Below are 21,602 nucleotides of genomic sequence, written 5' to 3'. Positions count from 1 at the left end.
TAACTAGATATATGTCTAAAATAAACGATCTACAGATTTGTGACCCTTATGGCTTACCGGACGAAGTTTTCACGACCGGATTTTGAACTGCCAGCGGAATACCCGGACGTGTATAATTACCTCATTAACTTTCCCTCGCTGTTCAGTGGTGAAGCACTGCGTGCCTATAAATCTCTGGACAGTTATCTTTACAGAAATTCAGGATTTGTCAGTGACTCAGATGTGGCATCTTGTAAACAAGAATCCTCATTGGATGGGTAAGCCACTTAAGTATTGAGTATAGCACTGACCAGCCGATTATAGAATAGAATAAGGTAATTCCAAATCGTCCGTCTTGTTTACATGGATCTGGCGTTGGAGAGGTAGAGGCTTGGCAGTGGAGATTTGAGTGGCTGTTTTCTGAGCTTAGTCAACTGGCCGGCTCTGCAGCCTCGCTTTTGCTTCCGCTCCCGGCACCGCCTCCTTTGCTTTGCTTCCGATAACAATCCACGGAGACCCCGCTGGTCTCACTATCTCGTCCGGAATGTTTTTTTTTTTCTCGTCCGGAATGTTGTGCATGCAATGGAAATCGCTACAAACCGTCATTTTCTGCTGGAAACCAATGTCCAGTAAGTCCATACGGTTGTAGTGGATATTGAAGTCCGGTACAGACGAACAACATGCAAAAATACACATAAAAACGTGCACAGGTAGGGAGAGCTTGTAGCCGCAGCCGTTGTAGTAGAATTGTATATAGTAGGGTTTTCCAGAAGAAAAGGTAGAAGTAAAAACAGAAGTAGACCCAGAAGTAGAAGGCGGAATATGGCGTTTGACCGACAAGATGGCGTCTGTCACAATCTGGATCGGCTGTGACGTCACATGCAAGTGCTCCATTGAGGAAATATTTGTATCTTTAAAATGCCCAAGAATGAACTAAATCAGCTTGTTTTTGTTCTAAATATCGTCATACTTTCTGAAAATGGAGCAATTAATTAGTAGAGGAAAAGACAGTTCACTGATAAGATATCTGTAATGGACATTAAACTACCTCGGATCACATGCTTTTTTTTCCTGGGAATTTTGCGTAAATATTCAGTTTTCTAGTACCACAGGTCTCTTATGTAACACACACACACAAAGCTGTTGGTGTGTCTTTACATTAACAGGCTAGAAGTGAAAGAGAGGGTTGTTTTCTAGACTGCTGGCCAACATGTGATACAAGATTGTTTGTTTTTTCCTGTAAATGCTGACCAGGCACTCTGTATGCTATATGAGAATTTTTTTTTTTTTTTAGCCAAACCACACTTTTTTTTTTTTTTTTTCCTGTATCCATGTGTCTATTTTTCTAATTCTGTAGTTTGGTAGCAGTAGTAGGCACTGCATGTGTAAGGTCATGTAAAGAGAAACTTGCAGTGGAGAAACCAGTAATTACAGATCCTCATATACAGCATATACTGTACCTCTCATCCTCATGGCAGCCACTGAGATCTCTTTGCTGCTGACTCCTCACTGACTTTTTACCAGAAGGTAGCCGCTCCTTTGTCTTATCAAATGCTATTGCTCTGCTTATCCAATTTGTTTTTTTCTTTAGATACCACCACCATGAATGAAGTGAAAAGTGGAGACATGCAGCCTTTCTTTGTTAGATCTTTCATACTTTTTTGCCTTTTTTTAAATACTGCCATAATGTGGGTTTAATGCCAGAAAGCATGCTGCCATAGTTTGTCTGCTGTTTCAGCCTGAAGTACAACTTGCTGAAATTTTATTTATTTACAAACCACTGCAAAAGTCACTGGGAATTTCTTCTGCCTTGCCAGGTTGTTAACATCAGAGTGTCACCACAAGTTCTATTTTCCTTTCAATGAGAGGTCTGTTTAATGCGTTTAATCCTCCATATGCACTACCCAGTACTTACAGTATGTATTCACCAAGCGAGGGAATATTCATTGGATATGGCTGAGATGTCATCTGGGGAATGGCAGCGTGAAAAAGAAATTAAGTAATTTAGAAAAAAAAAATTGTTAAATTTTAATGTTTACTACTTGTTCCTCTCCTGCATGTTTCTCTCTGGAACACTGCTGAAAATGGACCTATTACTAGTCTGTAATAGTCTAAAATTATCTTCAAATCTGGTATGATTGGTCAATAAATGTGGCCAAGAACCATTTGCTGTCCCACTGAGAGGCCAACAGAACTCCTATAATAACTTTTTAAGCATATGAGCCCATGAACTATTTTCAACTTAGTGACTGCATTTTGCTCCAAAGATCTCACTCAAAAGTGCATATTCATGGATGTTACGCTGAACTTTGTGGACAGCTAAAGATACAAAACATATGAGATGCAATGCAGGCTGTGGGCAGAATGTCCATAGCTGCGATTAGACTGAGATTGACCTGTTTGATATTCTGATGCATGTAAACAATCAAACAAAAGCTTCCTGTTAATTACAAGAGGGAGGGCAATAGTAGACCCATTGTGACAGCTTTTCTGAGCAAGCATGGCAAAAAACGTGACCAATAAAAGGGGACAAAAGGGATATTATGGCTGTGCTGTCACTGTTTTGGCAGGCTGCTGTATGAGTTTATAGTGTTGGGTTGACAAGGAAGAAGGTACTTTGAAAGCCTGGTACTAGTTTTCATGTTCAGACTGAAGGCCTCTGCATGCTCTTGCGACAAGGCTTTCGCAGATAGCTTTTCGCAGACAGTTGTAATTTATCGTTGAGCGGGGAGTAATAGGCGTGCGCGATGTTATTCACCGGCACAACGCAAGGGGGCGCGAAGTCGCTAGGAGTAGTTGGTGGGTGTGGTTAGTGGAGTGTTTATCCTCCGGTTACTTATAATGACTAGAACTTTTTTTTTTTATAATGACTAGAACTGGAGTCGTATAGATGTACGTACTTCCTCAATCAACCGCTCTTCATGCTGCTCCATCTTCGCTAGTGTTTTTAAAAATGCCGGTCGTGAAAACAAACCAAACCGGGAAAGTAGGGAAGCGGAAGTGTGTGTACAGCAGATGTAGAGTGGACCAATCAGAGCCCTCTTGTCTGCGAGGCTTCTGCGGTGGTCACAATTTTTGGGAGGTGCGCGCAGAGCGTCTGCGAAGGTGGGGGGGCTACGCAGACACTGTCTGCGACGTTATCTGCGAGGACTGGGTTGTCAGCATAAATTGGCCTCGAGAATTGCATACCCTGTCAGTGGTTTAGTTTGCCCACTCGAAACAAAACCGCTGGCCTTTGTTTTGGTCTGAATAGCCAAAGTGATATGAGGCCATATTAAGGGTTACAATGTTCAGACACACATGGTGCAACATATTTGTGTACATGTGAAAGAGGATCTTGAAGTTTTTATGGTGTGGACACTTTAACCTTTCCCAGAAACAACACCTAGTTCCACTTTTTGGAACTAGCTGATTCCTGCTGTCTTCGTATTGCAATATGTGAATACTGTCTTCAGTAATGCGGTGTATATCACAATGACATCCTAATATTAAACTGCATTCCTCATTGATATGATAATTCTGATATGATATTATTTCTCATGTCTATAGGTGTGGACTCGCCCACTCGGTACAGCTGTGAAGCTCACAATGACAGAGGAGTCACGGTTTCCAGAGAGGCTCGTGTCAACATAAAAGGTAGAACAGCAGGAATGGGAAATCGGTTGCATTCAAACAAAATTCCTACTTTGGAGTTGAAAATCTAGTAGGAGTCATGAAGTTGCTAAAGCCTCAACCACTTGTTCTGTATATTTACTTCAGACTTTCCAGCCAAAGTCTCCACAATTTCTGTGGTCAAACGTGAAGCAAACAAGCTCAACTTAAGCTGGATTCCTGGACATGATGGCTTTTCCCCACTCAATATCTGCCATATCACAGTAAATAATTTAACTTGTATGAGTTGTCCAATGCATTTTTATAGTAATAGGAGTCACAGTATAGATCTTAATATGCTTAAAAAAATAAATAAAGGCCACTAATAAATCTAACACTACTGGTGTCCATTTCCTTGTTACTTAAGTCACTTAAAGATATGTGACATGTTGGGCAATTAGAATAATAATTATTTGAACAAATAATATGAATATATTTTTTTGACAAATTCCAAGTGATAAATGTTTTGTCTGTGTTCTAGGTGAGAGAGCTGGGTAGAGAGTTGGGCAGCCCGACTACAGTGCATAGTGTGTCAGTCCCTCCATTTTATTATGAGATCACTGACCTGAAAGCCATGACCTGGTATAACATGAGTGTGTCCTGCACAAATGAGATTGGCCCCTCGCCACCCAGCTTCTGGGTCCAGAGCAACACTACAGAAGGAGGTGTGTGTTTTGTTCGAATTAAACAGACTTAACTTTCAGTGCCATTTGAGTTAGGATTAAGTTGATTATACCCGTATGTTGATGCAGTAAAAAGGGTATATGATAACTTCTTGCCATTTTGATACATACAGTTAGGTCCATAAATATTTGGACAGAGGCAACATTTTTCTAATTTTGGTTCTGTACATTACCACAATGAATTGTGAACAAAACAATTCAGATGCAGTTGAAGTTCAGACTTTCAGCTTTAATTCAGTGGGTTGAACAAAATGATTGCATAAAAATGTGAGGAACTAAAGCATTTTTTTAATCACAAACACATTTCAGGGGCTCAAAAGTAATTGGACAAATTAAATAATTGTAAATAAAATGTTCATTTCTAATACTTGATTGAAAACCCTTTGTTGGCAATGACTGCCTGAAGTCTTGAACTCATGGACATCACCAGACGGTGTGTTTCTTCCTTTTTAATGCTCTGCCAAGCCTTTACTGCAGCGGTTTTCAGTTGCTGTTTGTTTGTGGGCCTTTCTGTCTGAAGTTTAGTCTTTAACAAGTGAAATGCATGCTCAATTGGGTTGAGATCAGGTGACTGACTTGGCCATTCAAGAATATTCCACTTCTTTGCTTTAATAAACTCCTGGGTTGCTTTGGCTTTATGTTTTGGGTCATTGTCCATCTGTATTATGAAACGCCGACCAATCAGTTTGGCTGGATTTGAGCACACAGTATGTCTCTGAATACCTCAGAATTCATCCGGCTGCTTCTGTCCTGTGTCACATCATCAATAAACACTAGTGACCCAGTGCCACTGGCAGCCATGCATGCCCAAGCCATCACACTGCCTCCGCCGTGTTTTACAGATGATGTGGTATGCTTTGGATCATGAGCTGTACCACGCCTTTGTCATACTTTTTTCTTTCCATCATTCTGGTAGAGGTTGATCTTGGTTTCATCTGTCCAAAGAATGTTCTTTCAGAACTGTGCTGGCTTTTTTAGATGTTTTTTAGCAAAGCCCAATCTAGCCTTTTTATTCTTGAGGCTTATGAGTGGCTTGCACCGTGCAGTGAACCCTCTGTATTTACTTTCATGCAGTCTTCTCTTTATGGTAGATTTGGATATTGATACGCCTACCTCCTGGAGAGTGTTGTTCACTTGGTTGGCTGTTGTGAAGGGGTTTCTCTTCACCATGGAAATTATTCTGCGATCATCCATTACTGTTGTCTTCTGTGAGTGTCCAGGTCTTTTTGCATTGATGAGTTCATCAGTGCTTGCTTTCTTTCTCAGGATGTACCAAACTGTAGATTTTGCCACTCCTAATATTGTAGCAATTTCTCGGATGGGTTTTTTCTGTTTTCGCAGCTTAAGGATGGCTTGTTTCACCTGCATGGAAAGCTCCTTTGACCGCATGTTTTCTTCACAGCAAAATCTTCCAAATGCAAGCACCACACCTCAAATCAACTCCAGGCCTTTTATCTGCTTAATTGAAGATGACATAACGAAGGAATTTCCCACACCTGCCCATGAAATAGCCTTTGAGTCAATTGTCCAATTACTTTTGGTCCCTTTAAAAACAGGGTGGCACATGTTAAGGGGCTGAAACTCCTAAACCCTTCATCCAATTTTAATGTGGCCACCCTCAAATGAAAGCTGAAATTCTGGACTTTATGTCCATTATATAACTATAACTTGAATATGTTTCAGTAAACAGGTAAAAAAACAAAATTTGTGTCAGTGTCCAAATATATATGGACCTAACTGTAGGTTTTAGGGGAATATAATCTAGTGGGGCTAAGTACAAGAGTTGTCCTCTCCTGAGATGGTTTAGAGTCAGTCCAGTGTAACAACTACCTTTAGCTTTGAGATAGAGCCCTGCACTCCCGCGGGAGCCCCGTGGGGTCCGACGCAAAGCAGTGCGGCGCGGGACAAATTTTGAAAGCTCATTGCGGGCGCGGGCGGGAGGGGGAGTGCACACTGCGGGCGTGGGCGGGAGAGGTGATAAGCTGCAGTCCCGCTAACTAAAAACGTGTTTAAAATAAAATTTATGAATTTTTAATTTATGTCTATCATATATAATTTGTGCTGGATATTTTATTAGGCATTAATTAAAACATTTTAAGATGCCTAAATTTGCGGATGTGGTCTAATCTCGCGTACGTTTCCGATTCCTTTCCGCTCTTCCGTGTTTGAGATCTCCGATCATGGCAGAAGAGCGGAGCTCCTCTAGTGAAGCTCACAGTGCTTCAGAAATAAGTGCTGCTTTAAAAAGAGGTACATTGCTTGAAACGCACCCCTGAACGTGAGCTGTAGATATTTATGCTCAAATCCACTCAAAGTAGGGGGCGGGGCACCATCACGCTGTGTCTTTAAATTATATTAATTTCTTATAGGCCTACTTGTATTTCCTAGAATGTAAATATGAGGAGTGACATATAAGCTATGTGCAATGTACAATATTCTTAATATCCACTGTAGATTTTGGTAGGTGTGTTGGATATCTCTGTAAAGCCTCAGCTGCGCATGCCGCCTGGCAACGTGCACCCTCGCTACGTGCGCTAGGTGAAAGATTGGTCAGTGGAGAGCTCAGCTAAGCTCAGTATGTTTAATTCCCCAAGCCAATGACAAGAACTTTCGTGAGAAATAACGCGAACGTCTGCATCATGCGGGATTTGCGGGCGGGAGCGGGACAAAATATGGCGAGCGGAACTGAAAATCATAATTCTTGGCGGGAGCGGGACTGCACAATGCGGGAGTGGGCGGGAGCGGGACTGAAAATTCTGTCCCGCGCAGACCTCTACTTTGAGATTCTTTGTGAAGTTGTCTATTCTGTAACCACAAGCAGTATTCAGGATTTCGCATTTGCAAACCTTGTAGCGCATGCATGCCTTGACTTCAGTGGCTGTTTTGATGTGGGTTGTCCAGTCCAGCAGTCATCATTGGCTGAAAACAGAAGCTAGTTTTCAACAGTTTTAAATGTAGTAGTAGTTTCAAATGTAGTAAAAAGCTGTTGTCACCTGTTTTTGTATAAGCAACAAAAACACAGAGCTGTAATTTCAGTATTCATTGACATTCAAAAATATGATCGTTGAAATTATGAAACTATAAATTCATTAGTTATGAAGCTTCAATAGTCACAATCTATCAGGGGTGGGTTTCCCAAAAGCCTCTTAATGCTAAGAGCTTCTTAACTAGGAGAGAGAGTGTTCGTTGTGATGCTTGCTCTACCATTTAACGATGATCTTTGTGCCACGATGCTTTTGGGAAATCCACCCCAGCATTCTTTTTCTGAAAGAGGAAAAAGAAAAAAAAAACTTTGTGGGAGTAGGAGTAGTTTTAGAGAGGAAATATGCCTTTCCTTTAGGGTGTGATCCCATTATGTTTCCTGTGTATTCCTAAAGGAATGGCACTGAGGATATTTTGAGTACTTCAGGATTGTGTTCTCATTTGCAGTCACGTAGTGAAGGGGCACAAATATGATTACAAGATGATTCTGGGAATTTTGTAGTTTACATCACTTATCATGTCAGCTCCATGTTAGCTGTGTGTGCGATTTTTAGCTTGTCTTCAGTGGAATGAATTATCAAAAGAAAATACTTATTCATTGTTTTCAGTCCCTTCAGTGGCCCCTCAGAATGTGACTGTTCGTGTAAACGAGTCCATGCTGCTGGTACGATGGGAAGCTCCTCCTCCTGACAAGATAAACGGGATCCTACAAGGGTATGATGTCCTCGTTAATGATGGGAAAGATGTCAGTAAGGTTAGTTGTTCTCTTATTTGTAAGTGACCAAAGGTTTTTTTTTTTTTTTTAATTATCCTCTTCCCTATCATAAGACGGCTACCAACGAAGACTGGTGAAGGATAACATGCTTCCTCAGAGACGTGAAGCCAGCCAACTGCCTCTTTTAGGACTGCTGCTCTTGCTGCATCACAGAGCAATGTAACAGCCAAGTTAGTTTTGTTGGCTCCCAGCCAAGGATGGCTGTGGCATTTTTGAGATTCAAGCTTGTGGTTATCCAATGACAGGACGAATGTTTTTCTATTGTGCCCCTTTGCCTCACATGGTTAGAAAATGCATAATAAGTGTTTTTTGTTTTCCTGCCTAACACTGATTCAAAGGATTAACTGCTATGAATTGCGAGGAAACACTGACACTCTCCTTACAACCGACCTTGTGGGTCGCCTTTTAGGGGAAAAAGAACAGAACTTAGCAGCCTTAGCAGAACTTGGATCCTATTGTTAATAAAAAGGAAATAGCATCCTAAAAACAGACAGTGAATGGAAATATTGCAAATCTTGCTGTTTATAAGAGATGATTTATTATTACAGGTCTAGAGACACCTTTCAAATATTACAAATGGCACCTTTTAAAACATGGCCTCAAAGCTTTGTTTTGGCAGTTTAGTATGTGCCACAAATTTACTTTTAAATTGACACATATATATTATGAAAAACTCACTTTTTCAGTACTTGTGCATGTACATTTGGCTATCTGGAGTGTCGACCAACCCAAACACTCTGAAATAAGACAACCAGTTTCTTTTGGGCTTCCTATTTCAGAAAATATGCGCTTCAACAAGCTGTTCAGATTTGGCTTCACTTTCTATGTCACAAGGGGCCCTCATTAGAATTATGCTGCCCTCTCTTCTGAGTATCTCCACTCATGGCTTAAGAACTGCCTTTGTGAATGAATACGCTCTTAGAAAATAAAGTATATTATTGTACCTTTAGGTGTACAGTTGTTTGCCACTGGGGTAGTACCCTCTAAGGTATTTGTACCCTTTATACAATGTTCCTGTACATATACAGTATATATGTACCCTTTTGGCCCTAAAAAGGTATACATTGTTACCTTGAGGTCTGACAATGAGCCTGAGTACATTAGTGTAGATTGTACCTTGGGGAACAGAAACGGACTCCTACTGTACCCCTATTTCTGACAGTGTATTCATGAGGAAAGTGCTACCTGATTGGCTGGTGGAAGAGGGGTGGGGTGAGCTCATCATTTAAAGGAACAGGTACTCAAATGAGCTGTTTTGAACAGGGCTGTTTAGACAGAGTGAAAAGGGTGCTATGATACTTTATCCTTGTGCTATTTTGACCAAAGCACGTCATAGACATTCTAATCAGACCTTAGGGAACTGTGTCAACTTGTGGAAAAGACCCATTTTAAGACTCCTGGATTTTTCCTTTCTTGACTGTGGAAAACTTTAACAACTTGCATATCTGGGCTTCTGAGTGGCTCAATAGTAAGGTTTTGGGATTGCAAGTTTGAATCCTGATGATGTTATCTTTAGATAATTGGCTGCCTGGGTGGGAAAGATGGCATTACTATCTCCCCTGTGACATTGCACGAGTAGCAGATTGAAAAGATGGGATAGTTTCTTGTGTCTCAGAGGAAACGTGTTAGCCGTCACCCTTTCTGCTGTCATGAGAGATGGGAGAACTTACCTAGTGAGTAGGAATTGTTCTACATGGTCTACAAATTGGAACAAAACAAATTACAGCTCCAGTGGAAATATGAGGCTTCGTTTATGTTTTCTGTGTGTATTTTTCTCACGTCATTTTGGTGCATGAACTAGAGAAGATTTTAGCTACACACATTGAAACTTTTATAGTACAGTGGCTTGTGTAGTGATTGAGTCATTGTGTAGACTACAGTATGCCTTAGAATATTTACAGGGAGTAAGTAAAGAGAAGTTCATTGGGCTATTCATGGCAAAGGTGATTCACAAATGTCTTCACATATCTTTTAAAAGTATTATTCTAAACAGGTAAATGCCAATTGGGGTGTAATTTTTCTTGATCAGGTTTCTTAAATAGCACAGTTAAACCTGGCTGAACATTTAGTCATGATGCCTCATATTACAGTTGATGTTACAAATGTAACTTATGTTGTGTATTACAGTGAGTCAGTGTATTAATGACAATTTTACACTTACAGTGGTGCTTGAAAGTTTGTGAACCCTTTAGAATTTTCTATATTTCTGCATAAATATGACCTAAAACATCATCAGATTTTCACACAAGTCCTAAAAGTAGATAAAGAGAACCCAGTTAAACAAATGAGACAAAAATATTATACTTGGTCATTTATTTATCGAGGAAAATGATCCAATATTACATATGTGAGTGGCAAAAGTATGTGAACCTCTAGGATTAGCAGTTAATTTGAAGGTGAAATTAGAGTCAGGTGTTTTCAATCAATGGGATGACAATCAGGTGTGAGTGGGCACCCTGTTTTATTTAAAGAACAAGGATCTATCAAAGTCTGATCTTCACAACACATGTTTGTGGAAGTGTATCATGGCACAAACAAAGGAGATTTCTGAGGACCTCAGAAAAAGCATTGTTGATGCTCATCAGGCTGGAAAAGGTTAGAAAACCATCTCTAAAGAGTTTTGACTCCACCAATCCACAGTCAGACAGATTGTGAACAAATGGAGCAAATTCAAGACCATTGTTACCCTCCCCAGGAGTGGTTGACCAACAAATATCACTCCAAGAGCAAGGCGTGTAATAGTCGGCGAGGTCACAAAGGACCCAAGGGTAACTTCTAAGCAACTGAAGGCCTCTCTCACATTGGCTAATGTTCATGAGTCCACCATCAGGAGAACATTGAACAACAATGGTGTGCATGGCAGGATTGCAAGGAGAAAGTCACTGCTCTCTAAAAGGAACATTGCTACTCATCTGCAGTTTCCTAAAGATTATGTGGACAAGCCAGAAGGCTATTGGAAAAATGTTTTGTGGACGGATGGGACCGAAATAGAACTTTTTGGTTTAAATGAGAAGCGTCATGTTTGGAGAAAGGAAAACACTGCATTCCAGCATAAGAACCTTATCCCATCTGTGAAACATGGTGGTATAATCATGGTTTGGTCCTGTTTTGCTGCATCTGGGCCAGAACAGCTTGCCATCTTTGATGGAACAATGAATTCTGAATGATACCAACGGATTCTAAAGGAAAATGTCGGGACATCTGTCCATGAACTGAATCTCAAGAGAAGGTAGGTCATGCAGCAAGACAACGACCCTAAGTACACAAGTTGTTCTATCAAAGAAAGGTTAAAGAAGAATAAAGTTAATGTTTTGGAATGGCCAAATCAAAGTCCTGACCTTAATCCAATCGAAATGTTGTGGAAGGACCTGAAGCGAGCAGTTCATGTGAGGAAACCCACCAACATCTCAGAGTTGAAGCTGTTCTGTACAGAGGAATGGACTAAAATTCCTCCAAGCTGGCATGCAGGACTGATCAACAGTTACCAGAAATGTTTAGCTGCAGTTGTTGCTGCACAAGGGGGTCACACCAGATACTGAAAGCAAAGGTTCACATACTTTTGCCCCTCACAGATATGTAATATTGGATCATTTTCCTCAATAAATAAATGACCAAGTATAATATTTTTTCTCATTTGTTTAACTGGGTTCTCTTTATCTACTTTTAGGACTTGTGTAAAAATCTGATGATGTTTTAGGTCATATTTATGCAGAAATATAGAAAATTCTAAAGGGTTCACAAACTTTCAAGCACCACTGTATATTGACTTATACAGAGTATCATTATAATCATTTATATCATCAGTTATAATTTATGGCACCATTGAGACAATGACTTCTTTCTGCTGCTCCTGCACATTCGGGATCGCCACAGAGAATCTGTTTCACATATTTGATTTGGCAAAGGTTTTACACCGGATGCCCTTCCTGATGCAACCCTCCCCAGTCTATCCAGGCTTGGGACGGGCACCAAGTATGCACTGTCTTGTGCAACCCCAGTGGCTGGGTATTTTACCTAATACCTTTGAACTGCGGGGGGGGATCACTCGGAAGAAACCCACGTAGACATGGGGAGAACATGCAGACTTCACACAGAAAGGCCCCCGTCGACTGTGAGGTTCGAACCCAGAACCTTCTTGCTGTGAGGCGATAGTCCTAACCACTACACCACCGAGCTGCTCTATGGCCCCAATGAGAGTAAAATTAGATATACTTAATTTTGTAATTATACTTTACAGCATATGCTCTACATATTCAACTTTTATGCTCTACAAGTCTTCAGTTCATTTGTATAGTGCTTTTAACAATGAACATTTGTCACGAAGCAGCTTTACAGAAAAATAAAGACTTTTAAACATATGAAGCAATTTTATGCATAATAAATTTATTTACCCCTGATGAGCAAGCCTGTGGTGACGGTAGCAAGGAAAAACTCCCTCAGATGACCGGAGGAAGAAACCTTGAGAGGCATCAGACTCAAAAGGGTGATGACAGATAGCATCTACACATTTTCTTCAACTGCTGTATCATGTGTTTTGTGGATTTTGCTCAAAATACTCAGACTGACATATTTGCTAAACACATTCCCTGATTTGTGGGACACCCTGTATATTCATCAAGAAGTCACTATACTATATGAATGACTTCTATATTGAACATCAGTGTTCCTTTGGCAAGGGAAAAGAATGGTGTAAAAATGCAATGGTTTTTGTCTCTGGGCTATGAGTCATCATTGACTGAACGGAATTTCATTGTGGAAGTGAAAAGCAAATTGTTCAGCTCTTTTCTCTACGTGTGAGTCACCAATATGACTGTTGTACAACACCAGTTACTAGAAGTGTAGACGTGTGTAACTGCACCTGATTGCCCTCTAACACCTGTGACTGTTAATTCAGCTGGTGTGTCATCCTTGTTATGCATGCACCTGCTGAATCAACTTAAAGATGGGTTTTTGTAGCATGATAATTCCAATCATTCATTATCAATCTAGCTATTAGCTATAATATTCAAACCACATTTAAGCAAGGATCGAGCTGTTTGGTAACAAATGCACATTTTATCATCAACTGTGTTAGCTGTCATACTGTAATGTTTATAGAATAGAAGGAACAGAGGTTATTATGTCAGGCTGAGCTTTGTCACATGCCTGCCTTTTTTCCAGTGTGCTTTGAGAAATAGGCTTTCTTCCTCTTTCCTTAAAGTTTTTTGTCACCTTATATTTCTGTATGACTCATCTTGTGACTGTGGTGTGTCCTAAATCACAGCCCCTTTCCATTTCCCAGTTTTCACAGATGACTTTTTGACCTTAAAATGATTTAACTTATTTCTTAACTTCAGTTACTTAATTTAATTATTTTTTCTTGGTCACCGATGCACATGTTGCACACGTTGAATTAGTTTTGTTTTGTTATAAACCTGGGCTGTGTGATAGGCTGGTATTTCAGTGTATGCAAGTTCCTCAAAGGAGACTTTTTTTAAATTTTTTTTATTTTTAAAAGGTCAATTTGCATTTAAAAAAAAAAAACTTTTTTACATGTAATCTAACTGTGAACTCTTTATTTGTGTGTCTTAGATTCGCAGTATTTCCACAGAGGCAACAATGGCTTTGCAGGAGTTTAACACTACATATACTGTGGAAGTGATGGCTTGCACACAGGCTGGCTGTGGAGTTAGAAGCTCACTTTACCAGTTTTTTGTCCCAGAGATTGGTGAGAACCTTGCTAATTGCTAACATTGCTAGTCCCTTATGGGCAAGGATTCAGGAATGTGATTATTTTAGAAGCTATGTGATGATTCTATTTTACATAGAATACCCAAATTAGAGTTGCGTTTTGAGAAAACAAAAAAAATTATTTGATAAGTTTGATACATGTCAGCTCCCAGTCGATCTCATACTCACTTTCCACTTTAATAGTAATACCTGTACACCTGCTCATTTATGCACTTATCCATTCAGCTAATATTATAGCAGCAGCACAATGATATCATGCAGATACAGGTCACATACAGATACAATAATATCATGCAGATACAGGTCAAGAGCTTCAGTTAATGTTCACATTGAACATCAGCATGGGGGAAAAAAGTGTGATCTCTGTGACTTTAACCGTTGCTGGTTCCAGAATTTGAGAAACTACTGATCTTTTGGGAAGTTCAGACACAGTCTCGAGAGTTTACACAGAATGGTGCATAACTACATTCTGTGTAAACTCTCGAGACTGTGTCTGAACTTCCCAAAAGATCAGTAGTTTCTCAAATTCTGGAACCAGCAATGGTTAAAGTCACAGAGATCACACTTTTTTTTCCCCATGCTGATGTTCAATCTGAACATTAACTGAAGCTCTTGACCTGTGATATCATTGTGCTGCATGATATCATTGTGCTGCTGCTATATGATTAGCTGAATGGATAAGTGCATAAATGAGCAGGTGTACAGGTATTACTATTAAAGTGGAAAGTGAGTGTATTTGCTGTGTTTTTTGTGAACAATTATTTTATTTTGTAAATACAAAAGGCTCTGAAACAAAATACAGAAACACAGAACAATCCCGCATCTCCACCCTCCACCCACAAATAAACCCTGTGGCAAACATCTGAGAGAAGTATAATAATAGCATTTATTTTTTTCGCGGTGCGGTTTTCATCAAATCCTGCACTCTGATTGGCTGGCGAGCAGGTCCGTATCCTGCGGTACGGACCCCAGTTACGGACCTCTGGCGACTCACTCGTTCACAACAACAACAAACATAGAATTTTTTGTCAACATTTATCTTTTTTTTTTTTTTTTTTATAAGATTTATTTATAAGATTATCAAAAATCTTATAAATTTTTGCCAGCATTTCTCAGGAGAATAGCATTAATTTTACAGCATGGATAGCGATAACTACAGTGTTCACAGCAAAAGCGAGTTTTACTACCCTGAGGAAGAAGAAATAAAAGAGAACTTTTCAGGAGAAAGCTAAAAACCTCTAACTTGTTAACGCCGAGCAAAAACATGGCTGAATCCTGAATGACTCCTATTTGTATAAATGGGGGACTACATAGGCGGCAAAATTTATTTATTTATTTTCCTGCCATGGAAATGCATTTGTATACCAAAGAGGAAGCAATTTGCATTACAGCTGTGAAAGAGGATTCAAAATGGCGACTCTGCTCGGTTTTCCCTTTTGGGCGCTCTCGTTTTCTGCTAGAATTTGGTAAAGAAATGAATAAATATTTACCAGCTTAAGGTCGGTCCGTATGGTGAAATACCGTGACCTCGGCCTTGAATACAGACCTTGGTCACGGTATTTCACGATATGGACCTCCCAGCTGGTAAATAACTAACTTTATATATATATATATATATATATATATATATATATATATATATATATATATAGAAATACGAATGTATACACATACATAATATCTATACAATTGTACGCAAACACCATACATATACAATACTAAGTACATACACACAGAAGAAAGAAAAAACAAAACAACAACAAAAATCTGATATAATGGATATCAACAGTGGCTAACAAATGCTTTCACTTTATCAAAGGCAGCACTCCACCTCTCCAAAGTCCTTGTGCTAGCCCTATGAATACGAGCTGTTGAAAGCTCCATGGAAATAATGTCAAGCAAACGAAGAGCCCATAAATGTCTACACATAAAATGAAGGGTTCCAGTGACAGACCAGCAACTTCTTAGCTGCTGTGAAAGTGGCAAGAAGTAGGTTCCTCTGAAATTGTCAGTGGAAGGTTTGAAAAGTCCATCAGAAAGAACAAATTAGGTGTTAAAATAAGATCTGTCTATTAGGCTTGATCTATCCGTAGCTAACTGTTGCCAGAATTTTTTTTGGGCAGTCCCAAAAAAAATTTAAAGTCCCAGGCACTGCTTGAGAACATAAATTACAGTTCGGAGACAATGAGAGATGCATGTGAAATCGTTTCAGTGGGGTCGAGTAACTTCTATGTGCCAGCTTCCAATGTATTATCTGATGATTTGGGTTCTTAGAAGATAGAGTAATTACTTTCCATGTTTGATTAGAGATGTCGTCTTGTACGTCACATTCTAAATCTTTAGACCAAACTGCAGCTACTCCAAGAGAGCTATATGAGGATTTAAGAAGAAAAGAATAAATATGGGAGGTAGAGCTGATGCTATAGTTATCGGAATATATTAACTTGCAGAGTGGATGTAAAGGTGGCTGTGTATCCCGGGGGGCCCCACAAGCACGAAGAGCGGAACTCATACGCAAGTATATATAAAATGAAGTGCCAGGTACATCGTATTGAGCCTTAATGTCCTGAAATGTTCTTAGACCTTTGTCATTGAATATGTCCCTGAGAACCTTGATGTTGCACTCGGCCCACCGAGAGCACTGGAATGGAACATTTCCAGATAAGACCTGATAATAATTAAAGCAGGGATGAGAGTTTTCCGCTTTTCGGTGGATTTCCGCTTTTTCTGAGTAAAAATCGACCTTTTTATATTATGCCAAATCCGTTGAGAATTTTTTTTTTCGTTTATTGAGGGGGGGTTGGGGTATGTTCCTTCGTGATACTCAAGCGTAATTCATTCCTACGACGATGTTACATGTTTACATTTTCGCCATCTTTAGTCTCGCTAAGTCTCATGGTAGAATATGTGTTCTCTACAATGTAATTGGAACTCATACGCAAGTATATATAAAATGAAGTGCCAGGTACATCGTATTGAGCCTTAATGTCCTGAAATGTTCTTAGACCTTTGTCATTGAATATGTCCCTGAGAACCTTGATGTTGCACTCGGCCCACCGAGAGCACTGGAATGGAACATTTCCAGATAAGACCTGATAATAATTAAAGCAGGGATGAGAGTTTTCCGCTTTTCGGTGGATTTCCGCTTTTTCTGAGTAAAAATCGACCTTTTTATATTATGCCAAATCCGTTGAGAATTTTTTTTTTCGTTTATTGAGGGGGGGTTGGGGTATGTTCCTTCGTGATACTCAAGCGTAATTCATTCCTACGACGATGTTACATGTTTACATTTTCGCCATCTTTAGTCTCGCTAAGTCTCATGGTAGAATATGTGTTCTCTACAATGTAATTGGCCAAAACATCAATGGCGAGAGCATGATAGCCAATCATAACAGTTCTTACAAAAGTACCCACATCCGTTAGATTAGACCACGTAAAAACACAGGAGCAGCTTGCCAATGAAAGAAAAAGGAAAAAAGAGAGGACTGACAAGCTTTTGTCTTTGGCTGAAAAGCTGAAGAAGTCGTCGAAATGATCAAATGAAAATGAGAAGTGACTGTGAACTATAAATAATTGTATAAAGTGTACATAGACATTATCCCATAAATTTAGCATTCGTTTGATTTAATACATTGAACATGTATATGATAGTCAGTAAATCTGAATTAATGCTGACAGTTTTGAAAACTTAAATATTTCAAAAGACTTTTTGAAGAAATCGTATGCAACTAATGAGGACATGGGGAGAAAAGGTCAGTCACCCTAAGAAATTTTAGTTATTATATGAACATTTTTGATAATTAATAGAACTTAAGTTTAATGTGAATTTAGTTTGTCATTTTTGTTGATCATGAATTATAACCATACCCTTGAATGTAGAATGTGATTTTATTTTGAATTCAAACAATACTCCTATTGATTTGAAACATATATTTTCATGTAAATATATAAAAAAAGGCAACAGAGATTTTTTTTGTTATCTACTACAGCTCAGATTGCAGGAAAAGTGGTTTGTAAGGCCTTATTTTTCAAACCACCCCCCCACCCCCCCGTTGGCTTCGGGCACTGGCGCCCTCGCATACCTTTTATCTTGTTTTCTGCTTTTTTGATGACCACCCACTCTCATCCCTGTTAAAGAGTGGGAAGTGGTGATGCCATTTCAATGTGGATCCTGTCTGTTTTTCTATTGTCCTCCAGGTGGATATTAAATGGATTATTATAGGACCAAAACGGAGACTACGTTGTCGAAGAGAAATACTACTAAAAACCACGTCCTTTAATTCATGGGGAGCCATGATTTGATTCTTCAATGGCCCTCCACGCCACTGTAGCATCGGAGCTGAACCAAACTGATACAGGACAAAGGATAAATTATTTGGAGTAAAATTTGAAATTGGGAAAAGAAAGACCTCCATCTACCTTACTGCGCTGAATAGTGGATAACTTGATACAAGAACGCTTCCCATTCCAAATATATTTTAGGAGAACAGAATTAAGTTGGTTCCAGAAGCGGATTGGGGGTGGTAAAGGTATCATGGCACTATAGAAGTTAACACGTGAGAGGACTGCAGTTATCCAAGCATGTAAGGAGTTAGGTAAATGTGACCCATTTGAAAGATCTGCACTGACTTCAGAGAGGATTTTATTGAAATTTTTGGTAGTAATATCATGAAAGGAAGGGTAGATGTCTATGCCTAGATATTTGAAAGAAATGACAACCGGTGCCACACTAGGAAGAGGCAAATAGCTAGGGTCGAAGTTTAGAGGAAGAAAACGTGACCTACTCCAATTTATCATGTAATCTGAAAGATAACTAAAACTGTCGAACAACATCAAAATATGAGGAATCGGGGGGGGGGCTTACTTATAAGTAATAAAACATCAGCGTACAATGACATGATGATAAAGTATTTCTAATGATGATGGGAGAGATGAGTTCTGATTGCTGGATAGCCTGGGCCAAGGGTTCTAGTGACAGAGCAAATAGTAAGGGGGAGAGAGGGCAGCCCTGTTGAGTACTCCTCCCTAAGGAGAAAGACTGTGAGCATACCTGACCTGTTAAAACAATGGCCCTTGGTTTACAGTATAGTACTTTCACCATATTGATAAAGCGAGAGCCCAGATCCATACGTTCCAGCACTGACCAGAGATAATTAAATTCAAGTCTATCAAAAGCTTTCATGGCATCTAAAGAAAACACTCCACAGGGCGAGTTAGACTGATCAGCAGAATAAATTACATGCATAAGACGACGAAGGTTATCAGAAGCTGAACGTGATCTAATAAAACCAGTTTGGTCTTCATGGACCAGCTTGGTCATATAAAGTTCTAGCCGTCGCGATAGTACTTTGGTATATAGTTTGACGTCTGTTCCGAGCAGAGAAAGTGGACGGTAACTAGAGTATGAGGTAGGGTCCTTATCTTTTTTCAAAAGAAGGGAAATAACAGCAGTATTAATGTCATGTCTGAAGGATCCTTGCTCAGTTGAGTAATTTACCATGTCTAAGAAAAGAGGACCAAGCTCAGTCCAGAAAGTGGAGTAAAATTCCACTGGAGTTCCACCCAAACCTGGAGATTTACCGTTTCTCATATTATTTCAGAGTTTCTTCCATCTCAGCAAGAGTTATTGGTTCTGCCAGTGAAGCAGACTCAAAATCAGACAAATGTGGTAAATTAAGTGAGGAAAAAAATGAAGAAACAGCGGCACTATCACACGAGGATTCAGATGTATACAGAGTAGAATAGAAGGAGCAAAAAGCTTCATTAATGTGTTTCAGGTCAGTTAGAAGCTCACCAGAGGATGACTTTATGGCAGGAATGTTAGCAAACTTTTGATTGCTGCATAGTAAAGCTAAAAGATGGCTAGGTCTACTCCCATTAAAATAGTAATTTTGCCTAGATCTTTGAATAAGAAATTCTGCTTTAGCTCTCAGTAACTGGTTTATTTCAGTTTTTACCACACTAATTCTAAAGGCCGTTTGCGCGGAAAAAGAATCTTGATTTGATCTCTCTAATGAAGCAAGCTGAGTTTCAAGATCAGCTGTTAATTCTTAACACGTGATTTCTGAAGGTACAATGCATATGAAATTGAAAAGTTGCGAATGAAGCCCTTGACTGCATCCCAAATTATACATGGATCATCAACTGAGCCTTGATTAATTTCAATAAACTCTGAAAGTTTTGCTTTGAAATCAGCACAAAAGGTTTTATCACACATTTAATGCTGGATTGAAACGCCAGCGGGGAGCCCGTGGTGATTGATTAACTACTGAGAGTCTTAGAAGATTACTACTGTGATCAGACAGTGACATAGGGCAGATGTCTGAATTAAGTGATGATGAGGACAGAGTCCAGGAAATAAATACAAAATCAATCCAAGAGTAGGACTTGTGTCTAGGTGAAAAGACACAAGGGGTTAAGCAGACGCCATGAATCTACCAATGATAAAGAAGTCATACAGTGCCTAAGTTTATCGGAGCAAAATGCCTGAGAATGGGTTTTGCTCTCTCCTGATCTATCTAGGTCGTGGGACATAACAGCGTTCATATCCGCCCCCATCACCACCATGAAATCTGCCATATAGACCGCATGACGTCACCGCGCCGCGAGATTTCGGTAGTCGCCATATTGGAAGACCAAGCACACATCTATGCAAGTACATACATAAATAAAATAAACTACACCTGAAATGTAGCCGGGCCGGTTCTACCCTAATCTGGACCCAGGTGCAACATCGCGCAACAAAAAAAACAAAACAAAACACACCAGTCTAAATCAGGACAACCAGTGTTCGAACTACGGGGGTACTCGGGGGATCCGAGATCCCCTGAAACAGACATGAGATCCCTTGAAAACATGATTTGGGAAATGTTGGGGGGTCTCTAAAATATAGGCAAAATGATGTTTATTGACATAGCAATCGTGTGTAACGGGAAGCATTTGCATATCCGAAGTGTTGTGTTTACATCAAAGATAAAATAAACCGATATGACAACGACTGCTGCTGCCAGGTTGGTTGTTGAGTAGCCTGACTGTTTTTTGTTTTTTTTTTCCTTGCATGTGGTATCATTGTTGACACGGGGTTGTTTTTTTTAACATGCCAATGCGGACACGATTTCCCCTGATGAGTTATGACTTCAGACGCGATGCGTGTGTGGAGGTGTGGAGTCCGTGTGATATGTGCGTAAGATAGGCTTCTCGTGTTTGGAGATCCGCGCTCCGAGACAAGCGCAAGCACCCCCCCAGGGAAAAAAAGGGACCCCCCGAAAATATCGGCATAGTTCGAACACTGAGGACAACCATCACATAACTATAACTATAAACATTTTATATAAACTATTTTAACTAAATGGGCTATAATAAATAAGCCTGCAGGCAGCCACGGCGGGCTGCCTCAGAAAAGTAACCATTCAATGACACAACTGAAAGCCTGCAGCCACGGCGGGCTGCCTCAGAAAAGTAACCATTTGTCCTACCTTAACTCGTTTTGCTTTTTCTGACTCCTTTTTTTGTATTTTCGACCCTGCGTTTATTTTCTTTCCTTTTCTGAAAACCGGATTTGTGTCCAGACATTTTGTTCTGCTACCAACGAACTAACTCGTCAGGTCTCGTCTCTCGAGTCCGCGATGAAGGGCAACAATTGATACATTTTTACAAACAGCCAATAAACAGCCAATAGGGAGGTTGCAATGTTCAGGCTCTCCTTTGCTCACAGACACTCAGTAATGCACTTATTCTCTGTCTCCTGGCAGAAAGCTCCTTGGTTTGCTTGTGTCTCAGTCACAGCTGGTATTCTGTAGAAA

General features: G+C 39.8%; 1 protein-coding gene across 1 annotated transcript in view; it reads left to right on the top strand.

The window, feature by feature from the left end:
• The window catches only part of mertka (c-mer proto-oncogene tyrosine kinase a), a 56,477-nt gene that overhangs the window by 7,632 nt on the left and 27,243 nt on the right, over positions 1–21,602 (top strand). The window contains exons 5-9 of the mRNA XM_060925368.1: positions 3,529–3,615; positions 3,739–3,854; positions 4,112–4,295; positions 7,904–8,049; positions 13,642–13,777. Of these exons, the coding sequence (XP_060781351.1) occupies positions 3,529–3,615; positions 3,739–3,854; positions 4,112–4,295; positions 7,904–8,049; positions 13,642–13,777 (669 nt within the window). The remainder of the gene's footprint in view (positions 1–3,528; positions 3,616–3,738; positions 3,855–4,111; positions 4,296–7,903; positions 8,050–13,641; positions 13,778–21,602) is intronic.

This window comes from Neoarius graeffei, chromosome 7, assembly GCF_027579695.1.
Source record: "Neoarius graeffei isolate fNeoGra1 chromosome 7, fNeoGra1.pri, whole genome shotgun sequence".
Lineage (NCBI taxonomy): Eukaryota > Metazoa > Chordata > Actinopteri > Siluriformes > Ariidae > Neoarius > Neoarius graeffei.
Note: the sequence above shows the minus strand (reverse complement) of the source record. Positions and strands in the feature narration are given on the sequence as shown.